This window comes from Sus scrofa, chromosome 7 (genome assembly GCF_054392235.1).
Source record: "Sus scrofa isolate SSC_HxYL_T2T_F1_AM1 chromosome 7, Sscrofa_HxYL_maternal_Yorkshire_Landrace_v2.0, whole genome shotgun sequence".
NCBI classification, from domain to species: Eukaryota; Metazoa; Chordata; class Mammalia; order Artiodactyla; family Suidae; genus Sus; species Sus scrofa.
In genome coordinates, this window is record NC_139389.1 from 106,182,236 (window position 1) to 106,196,932 (window position 14,697).

The 14,697-nt window shown below is 44.6% G+C and overlaps 1 protein-coding gene across 21 annotated transcripts in view; it reads left to right on the forward strand.

Annotated features, from left to right (window-relative positions):
- Positions 1-14,697, forward strand: part of SIPA1L1 (signal induced proliferation associated 1 like 1) — a 378,208-nt gene that overhangs the window by 314,459 nt on the left and 49,052 nt on the right. For all 21 annotated transcript variants that reach the window (XM_084969649.1, XM_021099433.2, XM_021099436.2 and 18 more), the window contains one exon: positions 9,495-9,644. In XM_084969649.1, the coding sequence (XP_084825775.1) occupies positions 9,495-9,644 (150 nt within the window). The remainder of the gene's footprint in view (positions 1-9,494; positions 9,645-14,697) is intronic.

A 14,697-nucleotide genomic window follows, 5' to 3' on the forward strand; every position in this document is an offset into this window, starting at 1 on the left:
CACTGAATTAGAATAGACCTGCGAGATGATCTCGTAAAAGGCAGTTGTGTACAGGGAAGAGCAGTGAGGTGGCAGGTGGGCAAGCTGTTCCGCGTGCCGCCACTAAGAGCTGCTCTCCCGTATGTGTCCAATGGCAGGACCGGGTCCTCTTACCCATTTCAAAGGCGCTCAGCATTTGGACCCCCGGACAGTTGGGGCCTGGTCACACCTTACAGGAGGGGTCTACAAGGGCCCACAGGGGGCTTGGGGCTTCCTTAAAAAGCACACATGGGGAAGGCCTTCCCAGAAGCCAAATCTCACATGTGTCCTGCTGTGCCGGGACAGCAGGGAGGGGAACCAGGATCTTAGCCCCTTTGCCTGATGAGGGCACGTCAGCTATGTGGACACATTTATCAGCAGGAATTTAAATAACTCAGGTGTAACCTGCTGCCTTATATTTGAAACCATTGACATTTTTAAGATGTGTTGATTGCTCAACACATGTGATAAACATGTGGGAATTAGTGAAAATGAAGGCAGAGGAACTACCGAGACCCACTCCCCCTCCCCCATCACCAGTGTGAAATTTTCCCATAAGCCTTTTGTTCCGAGCCCAGGACAATGACTGGTCTAAGATCTACTTCCACTCACAGAAGTCCTTGCGGTACAGTGACAGAGTGGCAGCGTAGGATCTGCCTGTCATAAAAGTGCTTGCCAAGGGGGTTTCCACTGTGGCACAGCAGGTTAAGGATCTAGTGTTGCTGCAGCTGCGGCACGGGTTGTAGCTCTGGCTCGGATTAAGTCCCTGGCCTAGGAACTTCCATAGGCTGTGAGTACAGCCGGAAAAGAAAAAAATAAAGTGCTTGCTGAGAAAAGTAGGCTTAGTTTCCTTTTCAGCTGCAGGAACAATTACTGTGAAATTATGAGATGGACAGAGTGCCCTTAGGGGCTGGTCAGCAGAGTTGAATCCATCTCTTCACCCGACTTTGTGTGTGTTTGTTCTCTGACCAGTGGGCTCTCGGCTGGGCACCAGCAGGCTTGCTAGACACTGCTTCAGGCCACGTGAAGATGGCCCTGGACCATGTGCTCTGGACCCTCCTCTTTAAGATCTGTAGGCTCATCTTAAGGGATGAGCACAGATACCCAAGGAGGGATGGCAGCGCAGGTGGCTGACTCATATTCTGTGGCCCTGCTAGCAAGTTCGCTATCTCCCCACCAGTCCGCGCTCCTGGAGGGAATCAGAATCCAGCCTAATTTAATAGCCTTGAGTCTTCCAATCTGTGGCGTTTTGTTTGACTCTTCTCGTTTCCCATTCTATTTTTAAAATAACAAATGACAATGGCAACTGAATGGCAGAAAATAAAAGTTGGGCTCTAGAGATGAGGGTTGTGGAGCAGCCCTGAGCCATGGTTCGCAGTCTGTGCTTGTGAGGAAAGATGATTCAGACTTTTCTTGTAGAACTCAGACTCTGAACTTCAGGAGCACAAGTACTGGTAGAATCGCGTGGGGAAGGGAAGTAGGTTGGGTTGTGTGGTGTTTGCTCTTCTCCGACTTGAAGGCTGTTGTCTTGGAGACCTCTTGAGGAAGGTGCATACCAGCAGCCACCTGCTCAAGCAGAGCATGGCACACTGGATTTTGGCTTCGGCGTCCCTTGATTTTGTTTGTGTAATGGAATGAATTTATTTTGTGTAGTGTTGTTCAGTCTTTGAAATCCTAGCATCTCTCCCCACACCACTTAGCTTCTCACCAAAGAATCTGGTTGTGACTTCTTTTTATGAAGTCTTTGTGGATGTTGGTGGAAGGTAGAACCAGTCAGAATCAAAGAAGCTGATGTTTGTGTGTGAGCTAATGAATTCTTATCTCTATGGAAATTTCATTAATTTTAGATTCATTTCATTAGTTCTCTTACACTTTGGAAAAAGAAAAGAAAAGAAAAAATGGAGAGTATTTGGGCCTTACCGTCTGTCCCGAGGACTGCAGGGTCAGTTCTGACCACACCACTGCTTGGCTGCAGAACCTTCTGTGCATCCCTGTTTCCTCACAGGTGGAGTTTGTACCTCCTCAGCTTACCTGGTAGATGCGTTCACCCTTCCCATCACAGCCTCCCCCAGTTTCCCACCCGTGTCCAGCATTCCAGCCTAAAATGCCATCCATTGTGGTGGCCACACATACTTTCAAGTTCCCATGTCCTAACTCCTGACTCCTGTGAAAAATCCTTGGTTTCCTACAAGACCCATTTCAAATGCGTATCTTTATCAAGCTTCCTTTCCCCTAATTTTCCCCATAAGATTTGACTTGTAACTTGCCTGAACCCCTTTGCACTTAATTCAAACTGCCCTTGTGACAGTTACATTCTACTTGCATTTTACTTAAAACCTATAGGCAGCTGTCTTGAGCTTGTGTTTCGTGCCAAGCACTGTTCAGAGTCCTTTGTGTTAGTTTTCTCAGTTAATCTATCCAGCAGCCCGGCCAGTTGGTTGCCGTTAGCCCCTTTTACAGATGAGGATGCCCAGAGATTGAGAGATGAAATAGTTGGTATGCGAGTGGTGGAGCTGAGATTAGCATCAAGGCCATCACACTCCAGAGCCCCTATCTTAGTCACCATGCTGCAAGAATGGAATCTCCCACCATACATGGACTGGTGCTCAGGAAATACTTGCCAGAGGAACGCAAGCATATTGTATGCTGAGAGGGCCCAGCCACACGGGCTGCAGTCAGGGCCAGCTCCAGGTGTGCAGCCTGCGCAGCTGCACAGGGCCCCAGGCTTAGAAGGGTCCATACTGCATTTAAGGCTCTATTGTTGCTGTCCTGAAATCTGTTATGTGTTTGAACAAAAAGACCCAAATTTTCCTTTCGTACTGAGTCCCACAAATTTATGTGGCTGGTCATGACTGCAGTCCATTTTTATGTTCTGTTCTACCTTTAGGTGTAAAATTCTTTTTTTTTTTTTTTTTTTGTCTTTTTGCCTTTTCCAGGGCTGCTGCCTTGGCATATTGGAGGTTCCCAGACTAGGGGTCTAATTGGAGCTGTAGATGCCAGCCTATGCCACAGCCACAGCAACGCGGGAATCCAGCCGCATCTGCGACCTGCACCACAGCTACAGTGCCAGATCCTTAACCCACTGAGTGAGGCCAGGGATCGAACCCACAACCTCATTCATGGTTCCTAGTTGGATTCCTTAACCACTGTGCCACATCAGGAACTCCATTAGGTGTAAAATTTTTCTTAGGTGTAACATTTTTCTCAGGTGTAAAACTTCTCAAGTGTAAAACTCTTCTCGAGATGTACCCATGAGGTGTGCCAGGCTGTGAACCTCTAACAGCTCACCAGCAGCTGGGAGTTGATAATGCAGTTATCTCAGTGTGAGGAATTGCTGTATTTTCCTAACTGAAGGAGAGAGTTACTCCTTGTTGTAAACTGATCTTGTCACAGGAGGCTCATTAGAGCAAGTTTCCCCTGATCCAGTGTGAAGAACTGATAGGAGTCAGATGGTCAGAAAGTCAGGGGAGGCTCTGGTTCACAAAGTAGAGATGAAAAGACAGAGGGATGGACTACTTGATTTTGAACACAACTTGTGCAAACTCTAGTCCAGATGTTTCACCCAAGTGACATTACCTTGAATCATTTTAGAGAATTTTTTTTTTTAGCAGAATTCTAGAAGAATCCTGCTTGATATGCGTTGCTAAAGACAGACTTTAACTGGATCCTTTCGCTGGGTGAATAGCGTTTTAATTGCCAAGTTGTGGTAAAATGCTGTGCTTAATTACGGACTCAGAGATCTAATTTGTCAGTCATCGCTGCTATTTGAAACCCTCTCAGCTGATCTTACCATCATTCCACTGTCTGCACTTGAGTTACCGAGGGCCTTATCTCCTTGGACACATCCAAGCTGTGCTGTCACTTTGAATAAAAAGCAGGAAGCAGAGGCATAATTAAACTGCTACATAACTCCTGAGGAAAAAAAAAATTTTTGCATCAGTGACTCATATCCTGAGAGTCCCTTGTACATAAGTTGATAAATCGCCATCTCAAGAGATTGATTTAATAAGAGTATATTAATGTGAATAGCATACGTGTAGTCCTGTGAGTTAATTCATGGGAAGGGTATGGTGGGGGCAGAGGTTATTAGAAAAATCTGGGATATATATATATATATATATATATATACACACACACATATATAGTTCGTTTTGTTTTTGTTTTGCTTTGTTTTGTTTTGTTTTGTTGCTGTTCTCTTTATTTTATCCTCACATGAGAAGTCTTCTGGAAGAATGAAGACCTGATATTGATCTTGGACCATCTCTTCCTAAGTGGCCATCCAATTCGGCTCTTTGTTTTCATTGCCATGAAGTGCACTGCATATAAATAGGAGGCTGGCCTTGAATGTAGTCCAGCAGACTATGGGCATATTGTCTGTCTGGCTGATGGTCATGACTTTTGCAATTGCTGCATTCTTTGTACAATCCAAAAGCCCTGGTGTTTTATTTCTGCAGAAGGAAGTAATGGGCATAGAGAACATTCACTATCAGTTACTATAAAAACATTTAGTTATTTCTCAGCTAAATTGATAAAAAAAAAATGTAGGGAATTGACTGAAATTAATGCTAAAAGGTTTTTAGACATTTCCTTTGTGACATGACCATAGCATTCTTAAAGAAGATTATTTCTTATATCCTGCAGAATCAAAGGATCTCACAGCAAGTGAAAGAAGTATTCATCTTAGTCCTCTTAAACCTATTTGGGCATTAATATCCAGATGCCTGGGGCTTGTTAAGACTCAGAGAAAATAGAGAATTCAAAAGAGAGGAAGAGACTTGTGATCCCTTAAGGTAGCCTGGGTGGGGGGTGGTCAGAGCTTCAAGAGGTTAGCATGCCAGCTTCCCACATGAGCCAATTTGGTGATTGTTCTTTTTCAAAGTGTTGGGACAACAACCAGCCCAACTTCCAACAGTGAGCGGCCGCAGGCTGCCTCTGGCAGTAGTGGACTGCCAGTGCCAGGCAGGCGGGTACCTCTCACTCCCTGAACCAGGTCTGTTCTCAAATAATATTTGTGTGGTGGTATCAGATTTAGAGTATTTGGAAAGACAAGTACGTCCTCAGAATGAGGGCTAATTCTGAAAATATTTTTGCCCACCATACATACATCTAGAGTCGTAAAAACATTTGGGTGGCATTCCATCAGCTGCTGTGTGTGTGTTCTGTATGCGTGGACAGTCCGAAAACAAAGCGACTATTGAGTTATATAAATGCAGGAAAGGCCTGGGAATGAATACCGGCCTTCTGGAAATGCTATTTTTTCACTTTGGGATAACTCCAGTAACCAAGCAGAATTTTCTGATGCATTTGCCAAATAAAAGAGCTGAGGTTGAGAACTAGCATGAGATATTTTAGCTTAATGTACATTTTGGAGAGCCGGATAAGAAAAGCCAGCTCTAAATATAAATACAAAAGTTACATCTTGACTCTTGCCATGGAATCATGTTGTCACTTCCTCATAGAAGCAAAAACATTTTAACATTCACCATGAATCTAATTCATTGGCATTACTTGTTTACCCTAAAGAGAGTTTAAAAAAAAAAATCACCAGGCCCCCAGATGTTGCATTGGCCCCAACCATGTTCATATTCTGCTGCCTTCGCCTTTCTTTCCATCTTTCTCACACCGCCTCCTCTTTGTAGTAAGAAAAATAAAGCAGCTGCAAAATGAAACTATATGTGAAGCTTCTCTGCAGTAGGTGCATCTAAAAGCCACTTTTAAGGTAGAAAGGCGTGTGGTCTGGCTACGTTTGGATTCATGCTGTTCCTTAGTCCTTACCTAGTTTTCTTCTTTGTAACCTACTCCTGCCATTCCTGCCCCCATGCTCCAGTCCCCTTCCCATCACTTCTGAATAAACGGTGAGACATCTGGCAAATGTTTTAATGGAAAAGAATAAGAGGATATCCATTTTATGGTACCCAGATAATTGTTCTTGATCTTTCTTTTATCAAAACACGTTACCCGGATTTCATTGGTGGTATAGTGGGTTAAGACTCCGGCATGGTCACTGTTGTGACTGGTTGCTGCTGTGGTCTGGGTGCAGTGGGTTAAGGATCCATGTGCTGAGGGCCCAGCCAGGGCAAACAGACAAACAGCACATGGCCCAAAGGAGGCTTGGACTAGTGTTCCAAGACCACACTAATTTCTGATTCTGCCAAAGCCGCCCCCCCCCCCCATAGTGAGCCCACAATTCTCTGAGTCTGCGTGGCAATAACAAGATTGTTGATGGTAACAGGAGGAGCTTCTGAACTTTTCCTCTTTCCCTAGCCTCTTAGCCCACTGCCCAAGGCCCTAGCATCCGCAGTTTCCTCATCTGTCCCATTTCACACTGCCTAGAAAGTGCCTGGTCAGCAAGCTCACGCAGCATTATATGGAGGACTGACAATATTCACAGGGTGCGTGCGTATTACCCCATCATCCCTTTTTTGCACATTTAAGAAAGAAAGTGTCTTGGAGTTTCTGTTGTGGCGCAGCGGAAGCGAATCCAACCAGGAACCATGAAGTTGAGGGTTCGATCCCTGGCCTCACTCAGTGGGTTAAGCATCCGGCGTTTCCATGAACTGTGGTCTAGATCGCAGACGTGGCTCAGATCCTGAGTCGCTATTGCTGTGGCTGTGGTGTAGGCCAGCAGCTGTAGCTACAATTTGACCCCTAGCCTGGAAACCTCCATGTGCCGTGGGTGCAGCCCTAAAAACCAAAAAAAAAAAAAAAGAAGAAGAAAGAAAAAAAGAAAGTGTGTTACCTTTGAATCAATCTGTTGCAATTGTCTTTAGTAAATTATTCTCAGACTTTGCCACTTGATTATTAGTGACTGATTTTCAGCAGCTGTCAACCCACCCTGGTTGAGAACCTCTGAGCCCACCTACTATTCTTCATTCTCTGCACGGCTCGCAGGGACCCTTCTCCCTTCAGTAAGCATGGGAAGCAACCAGAGATGTGATGATAAACAAGACTCCGTGCTGCCCCTCAAGGGCAGAATCTAGTTGGAGAGACAGACACATGTAAGACAGAATGTGAGTGCATTCTCTAGGATGTATTGTAATGGTGCAAAGAAGAGGCTTTTGTGGGACTCAAGAAGATTCTGAGTAATCCATGAATTTAGAAATGTGAAATTGGAAATAGGCCTTTGGAGGGAAAGGATTTTATGTGAGTGAAAGGAGGGAGGCATCCCAGGCTGAGAGGGCAGGCTGAGTAAAGGTATACATGTGTGAGTCTCAGACCCAGGTGCGCTAAATACCCCCAAGTGTGGGGTGCGTGGAGTCAGGCAAAGGGCATGGAGGGGAGCACGGGCTTGGGTGAAATGGTCCAAGGCCTGAAAGCGTCTCTGGTTGCTTCACATGCTTACTGAAGGGAGAAGGGTCCCTGCGAGCCTTGCAGAGAATGAAGAATAGTAGGTGGCTCAGAGGTTCTCAATCCTGTAGGCAAAGGGAAGCTTCTGTGGTCAGACTATGAGCAGCAGATGACAGGATGGTAGGGGGGTTGGATCCAGCAGGTGGACAGAGCCTGGAAGTTGGAAGGCCAGTGAGAGTACCACTGAACTAATCTAGGCTGGCGATGGGGGAATGTGGGGTCAGTCACAGGATGGAGATCAGTTTCTTTTTCATCTTTGTGCTTTCAAGACACAGGATGCCTGATATATAGTAAATAATTGATAGAAATTAGAATTGGACTTTGGAAGATGAAGAAGGGAAAGTGGCTTTGAGCTGCTTAGCTTGAGATAGATAACAGATATGGGAGGGACAGGTTGGGGTATTGTGAAGTGGGAGAATGGGAAAAACCTGTTCTTTTTTAAGAGTATTTTTGTTTGTTTTTTTATCTTTTTAGGGCTGCACACACAGCATATGGAAGTTCCCCAGGCTGGAGGTCAAATTGGAGCTGCAGCTGCCAGCCTACATCACAGCCATGTGAGATCAGAGCCACATCTGTGACCTATACCACAGTTCATGGCAATGCCTGATCCTTAACCCACTGAGCAGGACCAAGGATCAAACCCTTGACTTCATGGATACTAGTCAGGTTCATTACCGCTGAGCCACAGTAAGAACTTCCTGTTTTTAGGAGTTTTAATTTGACTTGCCCATGGAGATGTTCAAGAGTAACGTCTAGGAAGCAGCTAGGGTGACAGGTTTGTCACTGAGAGGGATGGAGCCCCCAAGTCAGATCTGCCTCCTGGGCATAGATGGATTTCGGGGGTCACTTTTATGGTATCTATCCTTATTCTTTTTCTGTTGGAAAAGCTTCTCGGTGTGCTTCTGTGATCCTTTGTCAACTTCCTATACCTGAAACTCCTCCCCGCCCTGCTTCAGAAGGTATGTGGGTTCCCTGTAGGAAACTGCCATGTTTCAGTGAATCAAGTTCAGTCCCACGGCTTCAAAACATTGGCCTCAGTGTAGGAGATCTTTACTTGCAAAATGGTCTGATCCTGCAGACCCCTTGAAAATTGTCCTATTGCATAGAAACCCCAGCCTACCCTAGGGCACAGCAGCAGCTTTAGCGCTGAGTGTGATGGACTCAGAATCCAGAGTCCAGGCTTCTCGAAAAAATGACTTCAGTTCCATTCCCTCAGCTGTGAAATGACAATGACCTGGCCTGCTCTAAGAGTCAAATGATCTGTGCCCCATTTGCTTTCAGAATAAAATATCATTGTTATCAAGACTGGTCGATGTCTTAGGCTTCAGCCCCACTTACTAAAATCTTAGCAGTTGCCCCATTGCCTATTAAAGTAGAGGAGGCGGAGGGCAAGAATCCTGTTTGCTCTGACTACAGAGCTCTGATTTCTGTCTCAAGAGCCAGTCCATGGGGTGAAGGATCCATAATTTGAGAAAGACATGTATTGGGGGCTCTGTGGAGCACACCTCTGCTGTGTTATGACATAGACTCAAATTCCAATGAAGTCCAGCAGCTGCAGCTGTAGGCATGTTTCCATGGAGGTTTTTATGTCGTTGCTTCTGTCAACCAAATGTATACATACTAAGTAGCAATAACTCAATATTCATCCCAGACTTTGAGTAATAACATTGGAAAACAAAGAAGCATATGAAGAATGTCCTGGTCTCACTGTGGCTGTATTCGCTAGGAGAACCTGTGGGAAAATTGGGATTAATTGCCATGTTAATGTCACTGGGGCTCCTTTAGCCTCTGAGCTGCCATGCTGTGAAATTGCATAAGCAGTTCAGCCCTGGAATCCTGGCAGCTTTTGGAAACATGCATGGTTTGTTTTGGGTCCCCCACCCCACCCCACCCACCCACCCCCCGCCGTGTTATTTTGACACCTCACCCCCTTCAAGGCCATCTTTCAGCTATCCCCTTAGGGAGTAGTTTTATGAGGAAGTTTCTTTTGTGGGCTTCCAGCTAGCTTTGTGTTCACTATCTCCATGAAGTTGCCTGCATTTGTTGCATTTGTATGATATTATCCATCATGTGCTGCCTTGAGATTTTGCCTTTGAATTACTGACTGTGTGTTTGGTTTGCCCGCACAGGCTGTCTCCTGGGTCGGACATCTATGTGACGGTCTCATCCATGGCTTTAGCAAGATCCCAGCCATGTCGCAGCTCCCCCAGCAATCTGTCTTCATCCAGCGAGACCGGCTCTGGCGGGGGCACTTACAGGCAGAAGTCCATGCCCGAAGGGTAGGTGTGCTGAGTCGACCTCACTGTCTCCCCTGCAGTTCGTATGTGTAACATAACGTCCCCCAGCCTGGATCAGTTCACAAAAGAGTGAAAGGGAAAATATGGTTAACGCTCCAGATTAAAAAATGTTTCCATGGCTGGTTCAAACCACTTCTTAGAAAGTTTATCGTTGTTAGTCTCTCTGGACTCTATGGCGAAGAAATCAAATTACATCATTCCTCCGTTATACGTATTGTCTAGTTTCATAGTACAGATTTGGCCACTTCTTAAAATTTCTCACTCGCATGTGCTTGCACTGGTCAGAATGTGTATGGCTGTTAAAGCAAGGGAAGTGCCCGTCATACCTAAAGCTTATTAACAAGATTTTTCTCACACTTTAGGAATCTTCTGTGATTTCAGCCTGTAGGTTTGTTTTGGGGGGGTTTCTAAACCGCATCTTTCTGAAAACACTAAATGCCCAAAAGTAACTATTTGTTTCTGACAAAACTCACAAAGTAAAAAGCTTACATGTACATGGTTTTAGAGGCTGAGAGGGAAAAGAATTGGAATGTCTGAAGCTGGAAAGTAATTAGCAGCAACACATCACAGGACTCACAGAAGCCAGCTTTGCTCAGAGAAAAAATTAAAAAACCATCACAGACTTCCTGCGGAGGTACCTCTGGCGAACTTGAGGAAGAACTTGAAACCATTTGAAATTCAAAAATGGGGTGTTGAAAAAATTGATCTTTCATTCTTTTTTTGTTTTGTTTTTGTTGTTTTTGTTGCTTATTAGAACCACCCATGCGGCATGTGGATGTTCTCAGGCTAGGGGTGGAATCAGACCTGCAGCTGCTGGCCTATGCCACAGCCACAGCAAAGAGATCCTTAACCCACTGAGCCAGGCCAGAGAATTGAACCTGTGTCCTCACGGATGCTAGTTGGGTTCATTACCGCTGAGCCACCATGGGAAATCCAAAAAATTAATGTTTCTATTCCAAGTTTTCCCCAGATTATTTTTAACAAATATACATGGGTTGTTTACCTTCTTGAGATTTTACCATGTTGCAAAATAATTATGCTTATGAGAACACCTCATAATGGGTATTTTTGTAGTCCTATAGTATTTTGTTGGTTTTTTACAGCTATTAAGTATAATTTTGTTCATGTTTCTGCTAAGTGTTCGTGTTAGCAGAAAGTAAGTAGTAAAATCCACTGTAACATATACTTCCCTCCCTACCTCCCCATCTCCCCTGGGATCCCCTTGGTAGCCTATCTAAAATGCACATTTCTTATTTTAATCACTTCAGTGACAATTAGAAAAAAAATTAGCTCTTATTTATGAGCTCCTGCAAAAGGATTTATGAGGTAAGTGTTATTATTATCCCACATCACAAGCCCAACTCATTATTTCTTATTTTATTTATTTATTTATTTTGCTTTCTTTAAGGGCTGCATCCGTGGCATATGGACGTTCCCAGGCTAGGGTCTGCTGGCCTAAACCACAGCCACAGCAACACGGGATCTGAGCTGAGTCTGTAATCTATACCATAGCTCATGACAACACCGGATCCCCACTCACTGAGCGAGACCAGGGATTGAACCCTTATCCTCATATACTAGTCAGGTTAGTTTCCGCTGCGCCACAGTGGGAACTCCCTATTTCTTGTTTTAATTCATGAATTTTATATGGCCTGGTTTGACTTCAGAAATAAGAATTAACTGCAACTTCAGTGTTAGTATAGCAGTAAAATATAAATGAGCTAAAAACAACAAACATCGTTGCAGCTTCTGTACATTTTGGTACCTACTCTCAATGTATACCAAATGGAATTTGAAATGTTAATTTTTGATGAATAGGAAGGTTAGAGACATGGTTCCAATGTTGGTTCCAGTGTTCATTCCACATTATTTTTGTTTCACGAGGTGGTAGTTATTTGACTTGGTGTGTTATACTAAACCTGCCACAGGTGGCACTGAGGGTTCCCCATTGCTTTTAAGGTTACCTGGTGATTATTTGCTATAGTGGATAACACGGTTTTTACCTGCAGTGAGCCTTTACAAGAAGATGCTGATACAGTGTTTTCCTTTAGATCCCAAGCAATTTTTGTCTGTATCTGTGATTCAAGAGGCATTGGGGTTTACTGTCTGGTTCACATGTGTTGCTCATGGGGCGGTTTGGTACTAAACTTAACACTTACCATGGGAACGACTGTTGCATCTCGTCTACAACTTAGGCCAGTAGAAATAAATAGGTGATGGCGACAGTGAAGCAGGCGTATATAGAGTCGGCATGCAAACCCATGAACGTTAAACTTGAAAAAGCTCCACAGCATGAGGTAGTAACCCTAGGTCCACACACACACAAGGGGGCTGCATGTAATCCGCCCCCTTGTTACCCTCCCTGTGCTCCAGTGGGCTCAGCATGTGTCATGTGTGTCAGGTGCTGCCCACACCCTGGGGTCAGAATGGCGAGACCATCCAGGTCAGCCTCGAGGTGTCATTTCTCAGGCTGGTTAATGCAGCCTGCTCCATTTGAGTGCAGGGGAAAAGGCACATGCACAAGTTTAGGTGTGGATGACAGAGTTAAAAAGCAACACTGAAAGGAGTTCCTGTCGTGGCGCGGTGGTTAACGAATCCGACTAGGAACCATGAGGTTGAGGGTTCGATCCCTGACCTTGCTCAGTGGGTTAAGGATCCGGCATTGCCGTAAGCTGTGGTGTAGGTTGCAGACGCAGCTCGGATCCTGCATTGCTTTGGCTTTGGCATAGGCCGGCGGCTACAGCTCCGATTGGACACCTAGCCTGAGAATATGCCATGGGAGCGGCCCAAGAAATGGCAAAAAGACCCAAAAATAAATAAAAGCAATGCTGATGGAATTCCTGTTGTGGCTCAGTGGTAACAAACCTGACCAGTATCCATGAGGATGCAGGTTTGATCCCTGGCCTCACTCAGTGAGTTAAGGATCCGGCGTTGCTGTGAGCTACAGTGTAGGCTGGCAGCTGCAGCTCCAATTCAGCCCCCTAGCCCAGGAACTTCATATGCCACACTTGTGGCCCTAAAAAAAAAAAAAAAAGGCAACACTGATGAAAAGACATAGGATCTCTCCTGCCAGCCTAGGGCCATAGACTCAGGAATGTGGATGAGGCAAGGCATGTCCAGAGGCAGGGATGGACTGGGCAGGGGAGAAGTTGGAGGTCATGGTGGGAGAAACGTAAGCAATGCTCACCATACAGCCTGAGGGTGAGCATCGGGGAGGCGAGGAGGCCCCGGGGGCTGTCTCCCAGCCCTCCCAGGCAAGGGGTTTAATTGTGAGTCCATGGAGATCAGTAAATGAAAATTGCAGAGGAGAAGTTTCCAGCCCATGAGGAGGAATGTATCTCAAAGCTGTCAGCCTGCTCTGGAGAGCAGCGGACTGGCTCATGAAAGTTCTTGGTCCCTGAAAGCGTTCCATGTGGCAGCCAAACGATTCCTTAAGAACGCCTTCGGCTCTAAACCCTGGCTGCTAAAGTACGAAGTGCTCTTCTAAACAAAGGGACAGTTAAGCTCTTCAGAAAGAGCCTCAATGTAAAATGAGAATTTTTTTTTTAACTTGGGCCCACCCACAACATGCAGGAGTTCTTGGGCCAGAAATCAAACCACACACCGCAGCACTGACCTGAGCTGCTGCAGTGACCACACCGGATCCTTGGCCTGCTGAGCCAGCAGTGACCTCCCGGGAACAGGTTTTGTCCGAGCTCCTCAAGGATGGTCTCTTCATAGCCCTGGTGCCCTGGGCCTCAGTAAAGGCGGGGCGCGTGTGAGAACTGAAACTGAAAGTTCACTGGATAGGAATGGTGTTCATTTACTTAATCATTTATTTAAAACCTGACAGCCCAAAAGGCATTAGGTTTTAAATTTAGAGGTTTAGAGTTGTCTTTGGTTTCCACTGCTACCAAAAAGTAAAAGCAAGATTCTCCTCCATTTCTTACTTTTATCTCTGTACCTTCTTGAAAAGGCCTTAATTTAGTGCACATTTAGAATAGGATCATAGGCGTTCCCGTTGCAGCTCAGAGGGTTAAGAACCCGACTAGTATCCATGAGGATATAGGTTCGATCCCTGACCTTGCTCAGTGAGTTAAGGATCCAGTGTTGCCGGAAGCGGAGGCATAGGTCACAGATGTGGCTTGAATCCCAAGTGGCTGTGGCTATGGCATAGGTCAGCAGCTGCGTTCCAATTCAACCCCTAGCCTGGGAATTGCTATATGCCACAGGTGTGGCCCTAAAAAAAAAAAAAAAAAAAAAAAAAAAAAAAAAAGGATAGGATCATAAACATTATAAATTAACTATCTCAGTAATTAATTAACTCAAAAATATAAAGAATAGGATCATGGGGCCAGTTTGAGTATATTCACTCTTCTTACCTAAACAAGGACCCCACTTAGGGAGGAAATGGCAAAGATCATAGTTAGTGAATCCTATATCTTTTTTTAAATGAGCACTTTCAGTGAAGTTTTCATAAATCAAGGTTTTTGTTTTTAATATTGGAAGTAACTTTGTTTAGTGACACTTAAGAGTTGAGTTTGTAAATGACTATCTTTAGTGCAGAAAGTAACAAGGGCATTGTTCTAATAGGAGCTTTACTAAAATATTTTATAGCCTTCCATACTTTGCAATTACTTTTATATAGATTTTCTCCCCGATCCATATAATAGAGTTGCCATTTTACAAATAAAGACGGGAAGACAGCAGTTGAGTGACCTTGGAGGAGAAGTGAACTTGGCTCCAGATCTTCCAACACAGCAGTTAGTAGTTCCTCTCATGCATTTATCAGTTTGTACCAAATAAGACACCTGTACATGCATCTGTCAGGCCCTGTTCTGTGTTTTATTCTATAGATTACTCATAAGTTCATTATTAACCAAATCTGTAAAGTTCCACATGAATCTTTGAATTTTATACTCTGGCTCTTTTTCACAGGCTTGGTGAGTATTTACCTTGCCGAGAATACTAAAATAAAGATATATGCTTTAATTAAGATTATATTATTATTTTATACAGGGAAAATTAAAACAAGCTCATTAAATAGCTAAATTTC